The sequence below is a fragment of the Myotis myotis genome, unplaced genomic scaffold, assembly GCF_014108235.1.
Source record: "Myotis myotis isolate mMyoMyo1 unplaced genomic scaffold, mMyoMyo1.p scaffold_m19_p_9, whole genome shotgun sequence".
In the NCBI taxonomy this organism is placed as follows: domain Eukaryota; kingdom Metazoa; phylum Chordata; class Mammalia; order Chiroptera; family Vespertilionidae; genus Myotis; species Myotis myotis.
The window spans coordinates 83396029-83416534 of record NW_023416401.1 but is presented as its reverse complement, the minus strand read 5'-3'; the positions used below and the strand labels follow the sequence as shown (position 1 = coordinate 83416534).

The window sequence follows — 20506 nt, the reverse complement described above, 5'->3', positions numbered from 1 at the left end:
GCCTGGCGTTTCTCAGCTCGGGAGTGGAAGACAGGAACCCATCGTCATGTTAATTTTCACAGGTTTCCAGAAATGCATTCTTCCTATAACATTGTGAATAAATTTTAAATTCCTCTGACCACCTTCTCAATCTTGGTCTCCCCCTCCATCCTTAGAACTGATCACGGTGTGGTCAGTTTGGAGTTCATCCTTCTGCATCTTTTCCTATTCCATGTACGTGTATATAAATGGGTGGATTGAAAACATTCAGCATGTTTAGAATAAGTTTTATCACACTATCCATATTTTTCTACAAATTGCTTTTCTCTTTCAACAGTATGGCTTAGATCTTTCTGGATCCATCCAGAGATCGCAACCTTATATATATTTGTAATTGCTGCAGTCTTTCATGGCCTGGTGGTGTCATAGTGCTCATAAGCCTATTATATGACTAATTGTTTATTGTTCCTTATTTTTATAGTAAACATGCTTGTGCCTATCTCCTGCATGCCAATATTTCTCCTAGAAATATTGAGAGATGAAATTACTGGGTCATAGGGAATATGTATTTTTAATTTTAGCAGTTGTTACTCTAATACTCGTTAACATGGTTATACCAGTTTATATCCTATCAGCTGCATGACAGTGCCTGTGTCTCCATAGGCTGCAAAATGCCTGATATGATCAAATATTTACATGTGTGCCAACCTAACAGGTGAAAAATGGATCTCATGGTTGTTTAATTTGCATTTTCCCATTTGTAAGTCAAATTGAACATCTTTACTATGCTATTTGTTTTTCTATGAATTGCCTGTTCAAATCTCTTGCTCATTTTTTCTGTTGGATAGTTTTATTAATTCACTAGAGGCCTTGTGAAGGAAAATTTATGCACTGGAGGGGGCGTCCCTCAGCCGGCCTGCTCTCTCTCAGAGTCCGGGAGCCCTCAGGGGCGGGAGGCGACCCAGCGATCAGGGGAAGGCAACGCCCCCATCACACCTCCACTGCTGCCACTGCCGGCAGCGCAAGCCTCGGCTGGCCCTGGGCTGCTGGGCAGCCTCCATCTGAGGCTTGCCTGTGCCTCGGGCTGGCCCTGGGGCAACTGGGGGGCTGAGGGCAGATCCAGCTGCACCATGTGCCTGCCACCCCCTTCTCCCCCGCAGCGGGGCTGAAAGGACTGGGGGGCTCTGGCAGGGCTGAGGGGTCTGGGCGCCGCCATTTTTGTGACTGTGACGGTCAATTTGCATATTCCCTCTTTATTAGATAGGATTCAGCAAATATACACTAGGATGTACACCATATGCCCAGCATTACTTTAGATGCTAGGGATTTTGTGGCAAGTTGCAAAAACAGACATTCCTGCCCTCAAAGAGGTGGTAGTTAAGGTGTGGGGGAAAGGAATTGAGGAAATTCCTCTAAGCCAGTGGTTCTCAACCTTCTGGCCTTTTAAATACAGTTCCTCATGTTGTGACCCAACCATAAAATTATTTTTGTTGCTACTTCATAACTGTAATGTTGCTACTGTTATGAATTGTAATGTAAATATCTGATATGCAGGATGGTCTTAGGCAACCCCCGTGAAAGGGTCGTTTGACCGCCAAAGGGGTCGCGACCCACAGGTTGAGAACCGCTGCTCTAAGCGAAAGGAACTGAGGAAATGTATCCTTTGTCAGAAGGGACGAGGAGAAGCAGAAGGAGATAGGGAGAGACTCGGGGTAGGACTTGGCATTCAATAGGACACCTGGGAATCTCATCCTTGACTTACTCACCTGTAGGCATTCTTGATACAATCTTTGTCCTAGTCCTTTGTCCTATGTGGTACATATTTTCTTCCAGTCTTTCGTTTTCTTTGGTCTTAGATGATGGTACTTTTGCCTTGCTCATTCTTTTTATTTATTTATTACAAAATCAAACTTGTTGATTGCAATCAGGCATTGACAAGTGAAAGTTCCTTCTTCTCAGACAACCGTTGTCAAGAGGTGTGTCTCCTCTGATTATTTCTATCCTCACTGCCATGCCACACTCCCGCTCCCAGCCCCCGTCCGCCGCTAAAGCATATTTTTTGGCTCTTTCTTAGTAAGTGTAGTTTATTGATGCAGTCCCCTCTGGCTGGACTCAACGTTGCTTCCAGACCTCCATCCCTCGAGATGAGACAGTGATCCTATGCTCTCTCTATGGCCCAGGAGTTTCTTGGATCCTTTTGTTTATTGGACCCCAGCCTCCGCACCCTGCACATCAGTGGAGCTGCCATAACCTGATTCTGTGTTCTCTCCCCCAGCTGCATGGCTACATGGAGAACAAGCCGCTGGGGCTTCAGATCTTCATCGGGACGGCCGACGAGCGGATCCTTAAGCCCCACGCCTTCTACCAGGTGCACCGGATCACGGGAAAAACCGTCACCACCACCAGCTATGAGAAGATCGTCGGCAACACCAAAGTCCTGGAGATCCCGCTGGAGCCAAAAAACAACATGAGGGCGACGTAAGGGCTGGGGCTGAGGGCGGTGGGTCCGAGTGGCAGGGGTTTGGGAGAAGGGTCTCCCTGGAGTAGTGGAGGAGCGGGGAATGGTGGTTCCCAGTCTGTGATGGACCCAGAGAGATGACTGTTTTAAAGTTTCCGTTTTAAAAGTGCGTTACCTACATGTTTTTCATGTATTACTTAGGCATCTTTGGGTTCTGTTGGTTGGGATGAGACTAAATTCATTGACATTAAAAATTCTATTTGACCTAAAGAAAATTATTAAGTCATGATAGGTCAAAACTCACTAGGTCATTTGCGTGTGGCTAAAATTTGGGGACCATTGTACCTATGTATTAGAGTTGAAAAATCTTTTTATTAGAAATAAATCTCAAACGTACAGGAAAACTGCAAGAAACAGAGAACTCTCTCCAGCATACTGTTCACTCAGATTTGCCAGTTGTTAACCGTTTTCGTATTTGCTTGATCACTCTCCATTTTTTCCTGAAATTAGTTGCAGAAATCATGCCTTTTGACTTTTTAAATACGTCCCCATCCATATCCTTAGACCAAGAATGCATTCTTTTTAAAAAAATATATTTTATTGATTTTTTACATAGAGGAAGGGAGAGAGATAGAGAGTTAGAAACATCGATGAGAGAGAAACATCGATCAGCTGCCTCCTGCACACTCCCTACTGGGGATGTGCCCGCAACCAAGGCACATGCCCTTGACCGGAATCGAACCGGGGACCTTTCAGTCCGCAGGCTGACGCTCTATCCACTGAGCCAAACCGGTTTCGGCAAGAATGCATTCCTCTGTGGCCACAGCGCATTTATCAAATTCAAGGTGTTAACGTTGATACACCGCTGTTCTCTATTGGATCGTCCAGAAGCAGTTTCGCCAGTGGCGTGTTTGAGTTTTCCAGATGCTTTTGAGAGTCGAAAAGTTGGCATGAAAAAATCTCACTAGAGAAGTCATTTCCCCCGGGGAGTTTCTCTAATTGCTTTATAAGTGTTTTACTCCCCTCTCGGTAATACCCTCTTTATACCGAGAGAAATCCCTGGCTGAAATACGTATCAGTGTGTTGCAGTTCCTTCCCGTGTCTGGCTGTGGGGTTATTTGGCTTCCTGGCGAAGGTGGCTTTGTGGGGGATCTTTCCTGCTCGCTAAGATGGCTGGCTGTAAATGGGGTTCTCGTCCTCGGGCAGCATCGACTGTGCGGGCATCCTGAAGCTGAGGAACGCTGACATCGAGCTGCGCAAAGGCGAGACGGACATCGGCAGGAAGAACACGCGGGTGAGGCTGGTGTTCCGGGTGCACATTCCCGAGGCCAGTGGGAGGATCGTCTCCCTGCAGACGGCGTCGAACCCCATCGAGTGCTGTAAGTGGGGCTCTGGGCAGGGCCGGTTTTTGGAGTGGACTGTATGTGACACCCCCGCCCCCGCCCCCGCCCCACCGCAAGGCACCCTGGGCCAGGTACCCCGCAAAGGTCACAGGACCCACAAGGATCAAGAGTGGGCCCCAGATGACCCAAGGGGCCGGAGCCAGACACATTTAAGGGCTTCTGTCTGCTTCGATTTACTTGTGGAGGGTTTTGCGGCCTCACAGGAAATTAAGAAATAATACCGCTAACGAGTCGCCCACAGCTTTGCTTAGAAGATCGGAGATGTATAAATGTTCTGGTTTTCAAAACGGTTAGATGGCGTTGGAGTGAGTTCACCGTACACCGCGTCCTCTTTCTTTTCCTCTGTCTTTCTTTCAATAAGAATAACGGTGATATGACAGTGGCTCTTCCTACAGCCGTCCTTGGTGATGGCGGGTGTCACCGTGCACATTTCACAGAAGAGGAGGGAGAGGAGGGGGTAGGGCAACACAACCCCAAAGTGGCAGGGTGGCGCTTGAACGGGAGCTTTGGCACCCAGGAGCCATGCTGCCCCGTCACCCTCAGCCCGTCCCTGTGCGTTTACTGAGAATCCACTGATGTCCCGTGCGGTGCTGGCATCCTGCAAATGAGCAAGAGGTTTTCTCTGTCCTCAACAAGCTGACATTCCGGTGGCTGTAAAGATGCCCAAGCAAAGAGGCAGGAGGCGGTCAGAGTCCAGTGTGCCGCGGCCGAGCTCTGCCACGTGGAAGGGCTCCGGGCAGAACCCTGGCTCGTTTCTACCAGGCTTTGAGAGAGGCGGCCACTTTGAGCTCATTCTTAGGCACTTCCTGCCAGTTTTGTTGTTGGTTTTGCAATTAGATGGGACAAAGCTTATTGTTTGGTCAGTTGTTGAGAGTTCAGAAATCATCTTTAAAAGCATAAAGAACAAACAAAGTAACCATTTTTTCAGAAACAAAGGCTGTTTATATTATTTTTTTTAGCCTCTTCTAAGAATATTTTTTATGTTGTTGTAATCATGTTCTATATTCAGTTACGTTTCAGGACTTTTCCTTGGGCATTTTACCATATCTGGGGGGTCAAAAAAACCGGTTTTCTACAGAAGCCAGGGGGGTAATGGAAATGAGTCAAGGGTGTTGGGTGGGCAACAACCGGGAGGGGTGGGGACCGGGGACCAGAATGGCGCTTCCCATCTAAATAGACTGCTGTCACGAGACTCCGGCCAGAATGTCCATGTGGGACTGTGACGCAGTGTGGCCACGTCGTCCGACTTTTTAAGATAAACCGAAGTCTCCTGATTTTTAAAAAGCAGCAACAAATTCAAAATCCTTTATGGATCAGATAAAACCTGCGGTGCGGGGCTTTGATTAATCATAGGCAGTCTTAATCAGACACTAATGAATAAAGGGCAAGCATGAATATTTTATGCAGAAAGGGCTGAGGAAGACTAGCCCTTAGGAGGAGAAGCCAGCAAGGAGAGAGGCTGGGCCCTCTGCAAGAGAGAAGCCAGCCCTTGGTCCTGGTTGGCCTTTGGAAAGAGATGAAAGAGCCCCCCGATTTCTTCCAGCCCTGGGGAGGGGAGGGGAGTCGAGATGAGGAACGGGCCGAATGTGGTGGTGAGTCCGTGCTCTGATGCTAGAAGACAGACCCAGCAGGAGGCCACAAGGGAAGACAAGTGTTGACAAACATATCTCAGAAACATTGGAATTCCCCTTCTTGCCCAGCAGCCCCAACCCCTGTCCTCGGAGTGCTAGTCATGGTGACTGCCTGGCCCCTCCACTCCCCCCACCCCCACCCTGCCGCCCCGCTTTCGAACATCCGAAGATGTTTTGGGAAGGAAACTCAGGCTCTTCCTCTGTGATTTGTGGGGTTTTGAGAAGATAAGGACTCCCCTTTCTGGCAAGTGACTCACGGTTCTGGATGGGGCTGTGGTTAGTAGCAAGGTGGGAAACAGGAGGCCTCGGGGAGGGCCACACACAGGGTCCCTCCAGTCAACTTATCTCCTGCTGATCTGAGACTTTCCCGATCATCACCCAACCACAAGCACCTCCCGCGAGATCTTCCGGGCATGATGAAGTTGTTTGCACCGCGAATGTCGGTCGTTTTTCTTTTCTTTTAAGAAAGCATTTGGCTGATTCGACGGCCTTGCTTTGAGAGATAAGGAACCAGACTTTCTTGGTAAAGTGATTCACTCGTTTTTATTCAGAGGGAGCAAATCCAGAGTCTCCCGCTTCCCCCTCTATGACATACCTTCTTCCATTGGTTGCTATGACAGCACTCTATCGTGCAACGCCAAGTTGAGCTACCAATTGGCCACTATCCCTCTCACCACCCAGAATTTTTTGATATTTTTATTTCCTTCTTTGTTCTAAAATCCTAGACCAATCCCTGGTAGTTTTATAAATATTTATGGACTAATTGACTTACCGTGTGAACCTTTGGGAGGAATTCCATAAATATTTATTGACAATTAGTCCATCACATGTATTGGCACAGTGTGTGTGCAAGAAGTATTAATTGACTGATTGACTTTGTGTGTAGCCCTTGGGGAGGGCGCGTAGGTAAGAAGAACACTCCATGGGCCGGGACCTATTTGCAAGGCTAAGTTATTTACTTTGGAGGTGCCTTTTATGTAACATCAGAGGGATTGAGGGTAAATTCTCAGATTCTGGTAGAAAAAAAAACTTGAACAGACTACTGGAGGCCACTGCCTGGAAGGTGGACCTCTTTGCCAGATGTGCCAAGTCCTTAGATGTACCTACAGGCCAGCGTGTCAGAGGTCAAGCCTCACCTTTGCATGGACGGGCGCCTCAGCTGTCTAGTCTGCTGTTTCCACGTCTTCCGTGTTGCCAAGGAGACACTTTTAGTTCCTCCCTTGTTCTCAGAAGAGTATTTTGAACCTGCTCCAGTCTTCTAAGCGCCGGACGCCGCCTTCACCCGTTCCCACTCCAGGCAGATAGCCGTGCCTCCCACGGTTCCAAGAACATGGGAGAGGTCAGAGGGGCACACCCTCATCTTCCCCAGCAACAAGCCACCCACAGATCGCAGCCCTGGCCTGTCCTCCTCCTCGCACTGGGCTCCTCTGTGTCCTCAGCTCCAGCTCCAAGTTCCCTGTGGGGGTTGAGCCCTTGCCTCCCTCTTGTCTGCGTGTCCCAGGGCTGACATGACCAACTGCCACCACTTGGGAGGCTTAAAACAACAAAAATTTATTCTGTCACAGACCTGGAGGCGGGAAGCCCAAAATCAAGGTGTAGGCAGGGTGGGTTCCTCCTGGCGGCTTTGAGAGAGAATCTGCTCCAGGCCTCGCTCCCAGCCCCTGAAGGTGGCCGGCAGCCGCTGGTGCTGCTTGGCTTGTAGCCGCATCACATGATCACCCCTGTTCACAGGGCCTTCTTCTCAGCGTCCTTTTCTGTCTCTCCCAAGGACACTCTCATGGGATGTAGGGCCACCTTAACCCGGACGGCTTCATGCCCGTCCTCACCTTAGTCACACCTTCAAAGACCCTCTTCACAAGAGGTCACATTCTGAGGTTCCGGGTGGGGGCTCTTCACCCACGACACCTCCTCTGCAGCATTCCTTGACTTCACTTTCCTCTCTGGTCCTCAGTTCCCGAACCCACTGGCATCCTTCTGTGACTTGCAGGCTTTCAATGACTGTGTCCCCTCCACCCAGAGCACTGGTCCTCAAACTTGGAGTCAGCTGGGGAGTTTAGAGAAAAACACGTGATGCCCAAATTCTACTGCAGAGCCCCTGAGTTGGTTGGTCTGCATGGAGACTTTCAGAAGGACCCGGGGATTCTGGGGGGCGGCAAAGTTTAAGACCCACTGACCTTGTTGCCCCCACCCACTCTGTGCCCCACCCCTCCTTCCATCAGTTGATTAACTCCTTCTTATCTGAGGTCCCTGGATGGATGGCCCCTTGAGGAGGAAGATTGTTCTGGTCTCAGAGGATAGGGCCCAGCAGGTGTTAGCCAGGGCCTGGCACATAGCAGCCGTCTCTAGAATGTTGGTCAAATAAAAAAATAAAAATGAAAGCATGAAAACAAGCAACTCCGGGCTGTCCGGCAGGAGAGAAAGGCAGCGATGAGCTGTAACAGAGACGGCCATAGTGCAGGTCCTTCCGTGAAAACCTCCCCGAGGGTCTCTGCAAAGGGGTCTCTGTGTTCATCGCTTTTCAGAAAACACCGAAAGCCATTTCCCACCAAGCCCCGCCCAGCACGTGAATCCACTCTCCGCATTTTGCAGGAATTGGGGGCAGGTCTGCGGCATGGACTAGAAAATGGATTTCTCCCTTGGTCTTTGAAGCTATCCACATAAGTACGTTTCGCTGTGGGTTAATGAAGGGACAATAAATTGCACAGGTTGTAAGGCTTCAGTTCAGTGGTTTTGGACAAATGTATGCCCCCGTGTAAACACCCCTCAATGCAAGACAGCATGTCCCCCACCCCTGAAAGTTCCCCGGTACCCGCGGTCAGTACCACTCCCCAGGCCCCCACGGCTCTGATTGCCATCAGCATAGATCGGCTCTCCCTGTTCTAGAACTTCATATAATGGGATTATGCAGTGTGCGCTCTCTGTGTGCGGCCGTCTGTGCTCAGCCCGATGCCTTTGTGATCCGTCGCTGTGACTGCGTGAACAGTACTGGATTGTATGAATGTAACAATTGTTTACTCACCCTTGACAGACATTTGTGTTGTTTCTGGGGTTTGAGTACGACAGATAAGGCTGCTATGAACAGGCTGGTTCAAGGCCTTTTGTGGACAAATGGTTTCATTTCTCTGAGGAAAGTGTATGCTTCAGTTTTTATATTTTCACTCTGTACAAGAGTGTGTGAGAGTTCCACGTCCTCCCTAATATTTGATTTTGATAGTATGTTTAATTGCAGCCATTCTAGTGAGTGTAAAATGGCATGTCCTTGTGCATAAGGCATAATTTGCATAATTTGAATTTCCCTAATGACTAATGATTCTGAGGGCCAATCCATGCACTTGTTGGCTGCCTATTTGTCTTCTTTGGAAAGGTGACTGTCGAGAGCTTTTGCCCATTTTCTGTTTTTGGGTTTGTTTTTTTTGTGTGTGTTCTGGATAGAGTCCTTTGTCAGATCTATGTATTATAAACATTTCCCCCTGTCTGTGGCTTGTCTATTACTATTACTTTTCTTAATTGTGTCTTATTAGGAGCATCAATATTTTATTTTGATGAAGTCTGATGTGTCATTTTCTTTTCTTTTGGGATTAGTGCTTTTTGTGTACCCCCAAGAAATCTCTGCCTCTCTGAAGATAGCAAAGGTATTCTCTGTTTTCTTCTAGAAGCTTTTTGATTCTGGCATTTAGGTTTAGGGGTATGATTCAGCTCAGATAAATTTTTGCATATGGTGTGAGGTACGGGCGAGGTCCATTGTTTAGGGCGGTGGTTGGTAGTGTGAGCTTGGGTTCAAATCCTGCCTCTGCCACTTAATGGCTGTTTAGTTCTGGGGAAGTTACTGCGCACTCTGAGCCTCAGTTTCCTCATCTATGAAATGGGAATAGTAATAGTACCTATCTCATCCCAATAGAAGAACCTCTCTTGTGGCGTGTCTCAGACTTTCCTGCTTGCAGCCCTCCCCTAGCTTTGCAAAGCAGACTTTACATGTCTCTGGCTGGCACTTTGTCACTGTTGAGAGACCAGGGCAGGCAGCAGGAGGCAGGTGTGGGAGTTTAACAAACGCTGATTGTTTCAGGTGAAACAATCGTGCTGGCAGCTAGCAGCATGCCCTGCTGCTGAGAAGGAATCCAGATGGTTATCTGGCCTGTGCAGCGGGTCGGCTGCAGGCGACCGCAGGGAAGTTGGGTTGGGGGCCAGGAGCCCAGGATTGGGGTGGCTTTTCTGCCAATTAGTGTGGTTACCTGGCCATATGGTTATGGCCCTTTCCTGAACTAGCTGTGCAGGCTGGGAGGGCGGAGCCACGTTTTATGGAAGCCCTTGAGTGTGCGTCCCTATTTCTTGTTCACTTGTTTCATCCTCGCCCTAGTCTCAGGAGACTCGCCCATTCATTCAGAAATTTTAATCGCGCACCGATTAGCGCCTGTGTTTGGGGCACAGAATGCTGCCTTCTTGGAGCTCACATTCCAGCAGGTGAAGCTTCAGAAGGCCAGGCCAGTGGTCGGCAAACTGCGGCTCGCGAGCCACGTGCGGCTCTTTGGCCCCTTGAGTGTGGCCACGAAGTTGCAATCGCACTGTGCGTGCGCGCCCGCACGTGGTATTTTGTGGAAGAGCCACACTCGAGGGGCCGGAGTTTGCCGACCACTGGGTTAGGCGATGTGCTATGGTCACTCACCTGGCCAGGGACAGGGCAGAGAGCGCCGGGTTCCCAGTCAGATGGGGACTCGTGGGGCCCTCAGGAAGGGCTGTTATGTGGAGAGTGGTGGGGCTGTTCTGAAGGGGCTACCTGTTAGCACGTTGAAACGGGATAGCGATTCTCTGATCAGGAGAGAGCAGTGACAGCTCCTGCTCGGACCTGTGCTGTGCGGATTGGCGGAGGTGACCGGCCAGTCTGGCGGGAGATGTTACTGCTCCACTTTCTTTTCTTTTTTAGGGAGAGTGGGATAGAGAGGGAAGGACAGAGAGAAGCATCAATGTGAGAAAAACACATTGATTGGTTGCCTCCTGCATAAGCCTGGTCCAAGGCCCGGGCTGGGGAGGAGCCTGCAACCAAGGTATGTGCCCTTGGCTGGAATTAAACCTGGGACCCTTTGGTCCGCAGGCCGATGCTCTATCCACTGAGCCAAACCGGCTAGGGCTTACTGCTCTACTTTCCAGGAGGAAGCTGAGGTCCCACACAGTCCAGAGCTATCAGGTGGTCTCGTGCACTGTGCACCCCATTTCCGCACCCCGCACCCCAGTCCCACGGTTCACCCTCACAGAGGTGACCCCCGCACTCAGGGAGAATTGGCTTCCTCTGTCCCAACCTCCCACTCACAGGGAAGACCCAGGAGTGGCCAGGGCGGGGGCCTCAGGGCCTCGGGGGCTGGTCTGCTGGCCCGGCTCACGGCCCCTCCCAGGCAAGGCCTGAGTCAGCACCGTGTCCTGGGCCAGGCCAGGCTCAGCGGGGCCAGGCTCACAGCCAAGGACAGGGGCCTGATGAGGAGACAAGACAGGTTTACAGCAGCTGAGCGCCTTGGCCAGGAGTGCTGAGTGCTGAGCCAGCAGGAGACGGCGGGAGGACCTGCTCGCCTGGCTGGGCCGGCCGGCCGCTTTCCCACTGGGTCCTTGTCCATTTTTCTAAAAAGGGGCCCCTTGAGGTGGTGGAATCCCACCATCTGGGTCCTGACTTGGCTGTGAGGCCTCAGACATATCCCTTTTCCTCTGGGAAACTCAGCTCCAAAATGGGAATAATTCGTGCTTTGTGACCTTCTGAAGTCTAGCAATAAAAATAAACATAATAGTCACCGAGCCCTGACAAGGTGCCACATGCTTCCTATGCATTAGCTCATTTAATCTGCAAACGGCCCTCTGAGGTGGAACCATGACTTTCCCTATTTTATAGATGGAAAAAAAAAAAAAATCAAGCGCAGATTAAGTGACTTGCCCAAGGTCCCAAAGCTAAGATGTCATCGAGCTGGGCTTTGAACTTGGCCGGTTACACGGCAGCATCCATGCCTTTAACCTACCCCCTTAAGATGCCCCCCCACCCCCCGTGCGTGTTTCATAACATAAACCAAAACGTGTATGTGGGGTGCCCGGGCGCTGAGGCCTGTTGACGGCGGCTGTAATGATTTGCCGTTATTCGCAGAACCCACCCACTCTGCACAGACGAGTTTTCCCCACCAGCCTCTCCCGTCTCTCCTGAGGTCGTTGTGTAGGTTGTAATTCTTGGCCGCGCACCGTTGTGACTGAGCGGACTGCAGACAGGCAGACAGTAACGTCCCGGCTCCCGGCCACCCCGGCCAGCCCGGAGGACCCCGCGCCCTGTCACTCTCCCTCGGGGAGCCTGGCCGCTGCGGCTCTGCTCCCCGTCCGCCACTGTTGCCAGTGAAAGTAAACACCCAAACTGGTTAAACCAACAGCGCCCTGTTGATTCAGAGCTCATAAAACACAGGAACCCCGGCCGCTTTATGACGTGCCAGAATCCGGGGGCAGGAGGGAAGCCTGGGGAAGTCTCCTGGCCCGGGCCACCTCCAAGCTCCAGCTGCCAGGGTGAGCCCCGGACCCTCAGGACGCCTCTAAAAGGGCGGCCCCTGATTGGGTGAGAACGTGGCAGGGGGTGTGGCTGGATGGGCTGGAATCTCTGACGGTTGAAAAGCTGAGTGGGTGTCTGTGGGGGCAGCTGGGGATGGCAGCGCAGGCCCGGGAGGCCCAGTGGCTTCCTGAGAGCCCTCCCACAGGCCCTGGATGGTGTCACCCCAATTAGCAGCCATAGGTGTTAGAGGTTGCATCAGAGAGAGAGAGGGAAGTGGACCCCGGGAGGGTAATTTTGGTTGCTGGTTGCCACTCCTCGGTTCCTCTTTCGGAGGCTAATTGGGTTCGTTTGCTTTGCCTCTGGGCTCTCTCAGGATGCCAGGCCTCCCCTAGAGGAGGTCCCCTTGTCCTCAGGTGGCCTTTTAAGTGTGGAACTTGGCTCTCAAGCAAATGTGGGTAACAAGTCACCTGGAAAGATTGTTAAAATGCAAATGCAAATGCCCAGCCTCGTCTAGGAGATTCGAGAGCAGCGGGTCAGGGAGTGGCCCGGTGTCCGCGTGTCCGTTAAGCGCCTCCCCAGCCAGGCGATTCTGCTGCCGGTGGCCTGGGAACCTCACTTTGAGAAATGCTAACAATCGGGGCCGAGAAACCGGGTTATGGTTTGGGATCCACCAAGACCAACAGGAACGAGCGCAGTCCTATGTGTGAACGCGTGGATGTGGTCAGCACATATTTGGTGAAATACGCAACATAAGACACCACCTAGCCAGTGCCAACCACTTAGAAACTGCCCAAGAAAAGATGGCGTTTGATCTGGTTGACCCTGTTGGCCCATATTATTCAATGAACAAGACACACTTTTTTTGAAGTCTCCCTTTTAATCCTGACCACGACCTGTGAGATGGGTCTGTTAACAAACCCCTTTTTCAGATGGGAACACTGAGGGTTAGAGTTGGGAAGGACCCATCCAAGGATCACATCGTGGGGGACTTGAGTGGGGCTGAGGTGTGTCCAACACAACAGCCTGCACCCTGGTGGGAGCTGCCCCTCGATGAGGCCGAGCTCTGAGCATCTCTTTTCTGTCTGTGAAATGGTACTAATCGCGGTTTCCTCAATGAAGGGTTTAAAAAGATCCCAAGTGGGCAAACGTTTTGAACATGAGCAAGAAAGAGGCATTTTGAAAGTTAATGAGAGTCAAGACTGAGTTCTTGAGTGGTAACTGTGTTTTTGGTCTTACATTACCTGTATGTATTTTTAATTGTCGTAAAACACACATAACACAAAATTTACCATTTTAACCATTTTAAAATGTGAGTTCAGTGGCATTAAGTACATTCACAGTATTGTGCAGCTGCCACCATGGTCTGGTTCCAGAACTTTTTTACAACCCCAAAAAGAAACCCCGTACCTATTAGCAGACACTCCCCAGACCTGGCACCCACCAGTCTGCTTTCTGTCCCTATGGATTGGCCTGTCCTGAACATTTCATATAAACTAGAGGCACGATGCACGAAATTCGTGCAAGGGGCTCAGCCCTCGCAATCCCAGCTGCCTAGGCCCTCGCAGCCCTGAGAGCGGCCTCGTGGCCCCACCCACTGGTTGTTCTGGAAGGTTCCAGAAGGTCGTTTGGCGTCTGGTCTAATTAGCATATTAGCTCTTTATTATATAGGATGGGATCATACAGTATTTGTCCTTTTGTGTCTGGCTCCTGCAATTTACATGTTGCAGCCTGTATCAGTACTTCATTCCTTTTTATGGCTGAGTAATATTTGTGTACAACAGACCACATTTTGTTTATCCATTCAACCATTGATGGACGTTTGGGTTATTGGTATTAAATATTTACCAATTACATACTAACCACATCCCCATGTTTATACTGCTTGTAGGAGGACCCAAGAGGACTGGCACTGGCAGGATTTTATTTATTATTATCATTTTCTCTATATCTTTATTTTTAATATATTTTTATTGATTTCAGAGGGGAAGGGAGAGGGAGAAAGAGATGGAAACATCAATGAAGAGAGAGAATCATTGATTGGCTGCCTCCTGCATGCTCCCCCTCCCCCCCCCATCCCCCTGGGAATTGAGCCCACAACCCAGGCATGTACCCTAACCGGGAATTGAACCATGACCTTCTGGTTCATAGGTCAACACTCAACCACTGAGCCACACCTGTTGGGCTATGGTATCATTATTTTATCCTCATTCTCAAAATTATTTTGTCTGGGTCCACAATGGATATTTTCTCTAAGTATATTGAAAATACTATGCCTTCAGTATTATAATGTTTTCTTTTTTATTATAGTTGACATACAATATTAGTTTCAGGTGTACGGCATAATGATTCAACCTTTATATTCCTTACATTGTGATCACAATAAGTCTAGTAACATCTGTCACCAAGCAAAGTTGTTACCGCAATACTGACTCTTTCCTCTGTGCTGTACACTGCATCCCTGCGACGTACTTTATAACTGGAGGTTTGCACCTCTTATTCCCCTTTACATTTATCCCTTGTCCCCCCCCCCCCCCTTCACCTCCCCTCTGGCAACCTGTTAGGATTTCACAGAGAAGGCATCCGTGGCTGAGGGAGGTGAAGTGACTGGCCCAGGGTCACAGGGCAGGGAGTTGGCAGAGGCAGGACCGGAAACCAGGCCTTTCTGACCCCAGACTCAAGCAGCAGTAACCAGGAATTCTCCCGTGGCTGCTAGGGCCCTGCATGACCCGGCGGGGACGGCGCCTCAGATCCAACTGGGGGGGCCCACGGGAACATGAAGGATTGTTTTTTAAAAAATTATGCTGGGGTCCTCCCCTCAGACCCTTGAAGTCAGAATCTCTAGATCAGTGGTTTTCAACCAGGGACATCCAGCCCTGCTCAGAGGCAGGTGTCCACAGGAAGGGGTGCTACTGGCACCTAGTGGGTGGAGGCCAGGGATGCTGCTCCACATCCTACGATGCACAGGTGGGCCCCCACCCACAGCATGATCCAGCCAGTGTCGGTGCCCAGGCTGAGAACTGGCTCTGGAACCAGGCCCGGGGGGTCAGCGTTGTTAAAGCTCCCCAGCTGACCCTAATGTGCAGCAGAGCCGAGCGGTGCTTCTCAAACTCGATGGGACCCGAGCACCACCTGTGTGCCTTGTTAAGCTGCAGATTTGGGCTTAATAGGCCTGGGGTGGGGCCGAGGTTCAGCTTTTCTAATAGGCACCCCGCGGTGCTGGTGCTCCCGGCCGTGCGCTTGGCGTTGCCAGCCTGCAGTACCGGTAAAGGCTACATTTTCCTGAAAAAAGATAGCTTTCCTTCGGGTAAGGAGAAGGGATGGGAAGGGCAAATCTGGCAAAGAGAGAATCAGTTGGTTGCTTGAAACTGTGAGGCTTTGAGGGGAGCAGCAGCGAGGTTGCTTTAGGAAACGGACTCGTCCTGTTCACAACGATGCACTGTGGTTCACAGAGCAGCTGGCCGGCCAGCCTCCCGCCCCGCTCAGACCTCCTGGTCGTGGCCAGGCCCCGGCCTGACTGGCTGAGAGCCCCTGGCCAGCTTGGCCAGTAGCAATGACTCAGGCTTTCCACCTGCAAAACGGGGCAGATGGCTCTTACCACCTCCCCACCCATCCCTGGGGCCACAGCTCCCAGCGGCGGCCCCCACCCCAGACTCATCAAAGGCAGAACTTAAAAGCTGGGACCATTTTTCCGGGCGATGTGGCTGCTGGTGTTTTCACTGCTAATACTAGTAAACCTCCATTTGTAGCCGCTCAATTAGGAAGTCATACAAAACGCGTATATTGAAAGAAGGGATTAATAACCCGGCCCATGTGGGAGACATTAGCTTCTGTGGACAGGCCTTTTGAATATATACTCCGAACTGGCAGCCCCTGGAGCAGCACTTGGCCGCCGGTCCCTGGGAGCAGGGAGCCTGGGCGGAGCGGGATGGGGAGACCGTCAGGGGATCACTGTGAGTCGTCGGGTTGCACTCTGAAAGGGAAGTGTCTGGGAGCGTCTGTCTGGTCCACGACAGATTCCTTAGATGTTGCCAAGTGCATGGTGGCTCCTGAAGGAGCCGGTTCCAGTGTAGCTCTGGGCAGAGGGAGGGGGTGCTCACCACCTGGAGGCTCAGGCCGGCCAGGAGGGGAGGGTTCGGCTTGGGCCTCGGGCCTCACACGGCTGCTGCCCCGGCTCCCGGATGGGGAGGTCCACGGGCCCCTGGCACGGAAAGGACTGGCCCTCCGCCCAGTTCTCGGGCTCCGGGAGGAAGGCCAGGAGCTCAGGGTGACTCACCGAGGGGAGGACCGGCCTCTTCGACCCACGCTGCCAAGGCGAGGCCTGAGCAGACGGGCCCCTGGTGCTGCTGGGACCCGGTTCTCACCCACCCTGGGAAGGGGGCTGGGGAGGGTCTTCATCCTCCCTGCAGACAGTCAGAGCCTGGCTGGCGTGGCCAAGGGAGGGGCCGGCGCTGGGCACGGCAGCTCTGGGGGTTCCCACTGAGCTTTGCCACAGAGGCTTGGCCACGTGGTGACCTGACTTCTCTTAGCTTTAATTTTCTCCCCAGTCAAGTGTGCATGATTTTAATACTTCCTTCCTCAGAAGGCTGCTGTGAGCATTCAAGTATATCATTGCAGTAAAGCGCTCAGCACATGGCTGCCCATTCTTCCTTCTTTCGTTATTGCAGGCATACATGAAAGCTTAGAGATGGAGAGAGACAGAGATATGTGTGCTGCGATGTATTGAGATATATCCACATTTATTCCTATCCATCTGTCCGCCTGTCCATCTGTCCTTCCAGCCAGCCAGCTATCCACCCATCTATCCGTTCCTCCCTCTCTCCTTCCCTTCCTCCCAAGAACCTCCTCCTAAATCCCAGCTCTGTCCCCAGCCGTGGGCTTACATCATACACAAAGGCTTACAGTCTAGAGGAGGCAGAAGAAGACCTGAACCAATAAAGCCACATGCAGTGTGTCTGTAAGTGGAAAGTTCTTTGGAGAAAAACAAAGCAGGGTAAGAGCAGGATAAAGGCAAGAGAGGGAGAGACAGACAGACTGCGATGGACAGGGTACCTGCTATAGCTGCAAGGGAGGAGGGTGGCGGGGCCGGGTGAGGAAGCCTCGCTGAGGTGGTGACAACTGAGTGGAGGCCTGCAGGAAGTGAGGAGGGAGCCCTGCAGGTCATGGGGCAGAACCTGCCAGAGAGAGAAGCACTCGAAAGTTCAAACGCTCCAAGACAGGAGTGAGCTGAGTGGTCTGAGACACAGAACATTCCAGAAGTGAGACTGGGGCAGCACGAGCAAGGGGGAGTCCATTGTAGGGAGTGAGGTCAGGGAGATGGTGGGCAGATCAGGGAAGCCTTTCAGACCATATCTGGAATTGCTAATGAATTTCAAAGCAAATATCAGGAATCGGGTCCTAACGTGTCGCATGTGTGTGCTGAAGGTGTGGGCTGACGTCAAGTGCAAAAGGAGAAAGTACATTCTATCGAAATGAATCTCATGGAATTGTTGGTTTGCCCATCCTACATAATAAAGTTAATATGCTAATTAGACTGAACAGCAGGAGGACTGTCTGGACGACCTTCCGGACGATGCTGGGGCTGCAAGGGCCGGCCAGGGCTGCGAGGGCCCAGCCCCTTGCATAAATTTTGTGCACCAGGCCACTAGTCCTTTCATAAAAATACAGTAATCAAATTCTCATTTGCCTTTCCCGTCCCTTGATTCAGGAAAACAAAACGTGTTGTTAGGAGAAAATGCATCCAAATGACTTGGACACTTTTACGAGAACATGACATTTGCAGTCAGGTTTACAGGGGTGATGACGGCTCCACATTTAGACGTGACAACAGGTGAAAAGGTGGGCAGAGCATGTCCCAGCTCGTCACCGTGAAATCAGAAAGCCTTGCTGGAGTGTCCTCACGGCGACTTCTTGTCTTCTGTCCGCAGCCCAGCGATCCGCCCACGAGCTGCCCATGGTGGAGAGACAAGACATCGACAGCTGCCTGGTGTACGGGGGCCAGCAGATGATCCTCACGGGCCAGAACTTCACGGCCGAGTCCAAGGTCGTGTTCACGGAGAAGACCACAGGTAGGGCCCTTTCGGCTGGTGCGTGTCCCCTGGCCATGCGAAAGCCACCGCCTGCTGGTTCTAAGCAGCATTGATTGTGGGTGGATATCATCGTGTAGACTTGCACACTCTGCCCTTTTTCCTCGCCGGGATAAGTCCCCCATGTCTCTAGTGATTTGGATGTTGACACAGTTCACCACTGTGTGAATGTGCCGTAATGTGTTTTAGCTGATCCTGGGTTGTTTCATTAAATGAGAAGGTTGTTCCCTGCCAACCCCAACTCTTTAAAAAAAATTTTTTTTTTTCTTTCCACATAGAAAGGTATATTTTTTCAACTTCTTACTATTATCAAGAAGGGAGGCCAGACAGCATGGTGATTAGTGTGCCTGTTCTGGGCCTGGGCATCCTCGGTTCACATCTGGCTCTGCTACTTGCTTGCTGTGTGATCTTAGGCAAATTACCTAACCTCTCTGTGCCTCCATTTTCGTATGTATGAAATGATAATAACAGAGGGTTGTCACAGGGTTAAATGAGTTGGTACATGTGGAGTAATTATAACAGCACCAGGTATATCGTAAGCCAATAAACATTGGCTACTTATGTTTAATTATAAATCGTGTTGCGATTAATCTTCTTATACTTTGAAGATTAATTAATCTTTTTGACACAAATCTCCATGTGCATCTTGTTTATTTATGGTTTATTCCTAGCAGTGGAATGCTGGAGAGTCATTTTGAGGATTTTAAATGCAGATTGCTAAGCTACCTTCCAGAAATGTACAAATTGAAACTTCCACCAATACCACATCAGAACTGGTTTCCCCCGCTTCCCAGAAGTGCCATTTTAAAAAATTAAAACAATTCACTGAATTGGTACTTCTTTTTATTTTGCATCCTTTGCTCTGAGAAGTTTAATGTTTCTGTTTATTGGCTGTGTTGTAGTTTTTCTTGCGTACATGGTCTGGTAATGTGTTTTCCCCATGAAGGCGAGGCAAAGAGAAAATGATGGGAAGCAGGAGTAGTATCAGGTTATGCAATTATTGTGGATAGTTGTGGATGATAGACCTAGTTCTTTTCTTCTAGGACATGATTTCTGTAGGTTAATTCAAAGAGATGTTGGTGCTTGTTTCTTGGTTTATTGCCTTTAGGATGATGCAGAGAATGTAGCAGGCAGGTTGTTCTGTTGTGGGCTTGTGCACTGCCCAGGGCACCTCCTCTGGGGGCTGCCCTTCAGCCTGGATGCATCATGGATCTGTGTATCATGAAGACACCTGCTGGCAGAAAAAGCAGAGTGTCTGAGGGAGGTGAGCTTCTTCCCTCTTCCCACAAAGCTTCCGCTTGGGGCCCTGAGGATGGGCCCTGAGGGCGGTGGGTGTGGGAGTAGATTAGAAGGCCCATGATCGGTCAGTGGTGGTGTAGTGAGGGGTTAGGAACGCAGACATTGAAATGGAAGCATTGCTTTCTAGTATGTGTTTGTTCAACGCCATATTTATTCCCCTTTCACTGGGCATTAGGCTGCTTCCAACTCTGTGCTGTTATAGGTAGCTCAGTGATGAGCATCTTCTGCATTCGTTTTGCCAGTTAGATAGGAACTCGCTCTTTAGCCAGTTTGCTTGTGTTCAAAACCCAGCCCCACTACTTTCTAGCTGTGTGACCTTGGGCAAGTTACTTATCCTCTCTGGGCAACAATGTCCTCATCTGTACAGTGAGGATGGTGACAGTCCTACCTCATCGGGTGGTCCAGAAATTAGGAGTTCGTCATGTGTGTGCTTATAAAAGGCTTGGGATATAGAAAGTGCATGGTATGTTAGCTAATGCTCTTTCCTATATGTGGGATAGTGGATTCAAGAGGGCATGCACTTTTTGAGTGTCCTCGGGGACGCTTGTTTTCCAGGTGGTGGGAAAATGTAAAATGTGTTCGATAGCAACAATTTGTAAGGCTCTGCTGAGTCAGAGGGCAAGCCAATTTGCCGAAGTAGAGGCCGTTTAACATGGGGAACTGCTTTGATCCGCGGGCAGAGGCCAGAACACAGAGGTCTTCCAACGCCAGGTACAGACATAAGCTTGCTTTGATCTGCAGCTGGGTAAAGTAATAGGGAGCCATGCTGGGTTCTTGAGCAGGAGAGTGCTATGAGGTTAGCCTCTTCGGTTCTGATGCATCTCCTGTAGCAGGCGCCATCCTGTTGGCCTTCTGCTGACTCTCACCAGAAGTGTATGGCTTCAAAATGCCTTACTGGCGGAGGGAAAATGCTAATAACACACAGATGTCTTGTTATCAGTGTCCAGGTTGGTAGTTCCTGGGGGGCGGGGGTGGGGGAGGGGCCGTGGAACCGGTAGGGATGATGCGGATGCCAGGCCCTGCAAGTTCCCCGCGGAGTTAGGGGCCAGCCAGCTTTCAGTTGTCCGGGAGCTCATGAGTTAGTGAGCTCCCTTGGCCTGGAGGAAATTTCACAGTTTACCTCTTAAAGGGAGGAAGCCTCAGAGCCCGCT

At 50.6% G+C, this 20506-nt stretch overlaps 1 protein-coding gene across 5 annotated transcripts in view; it reads left to right on the top strand.

Annotated features, from left to right (window-relative positions):
* The window catches only part of NFATC2 (nuclear factor of activated T cells 2), a 149340-nt gene that overhangs the window by 74886 nt on the left and 53948 nt on the right, over nucleotides 1–20506 (top strand). For all 5 annotated transcript variants that reach the window (XM_036322458.1, XM_036322457.1, XM_036322454.1 and 2 more), the window contains exons 4-6: nucleotides 2255–2457; nucleotides 3644–3816; nucleotides 17898–18038. In XM_036322458.1, coding sequence (XP_036178351.1) covers nucleotides 2255–2457; nucleotides 3644–3816; nucleotides 17898–18038 — 517 coding nt within the window. The remainder of the gene's footprint in view (nucleotides 1–2254; nucleotides 2458–3643; nucleotides 3817–17897; nucleotides 18039–20506) is intronic.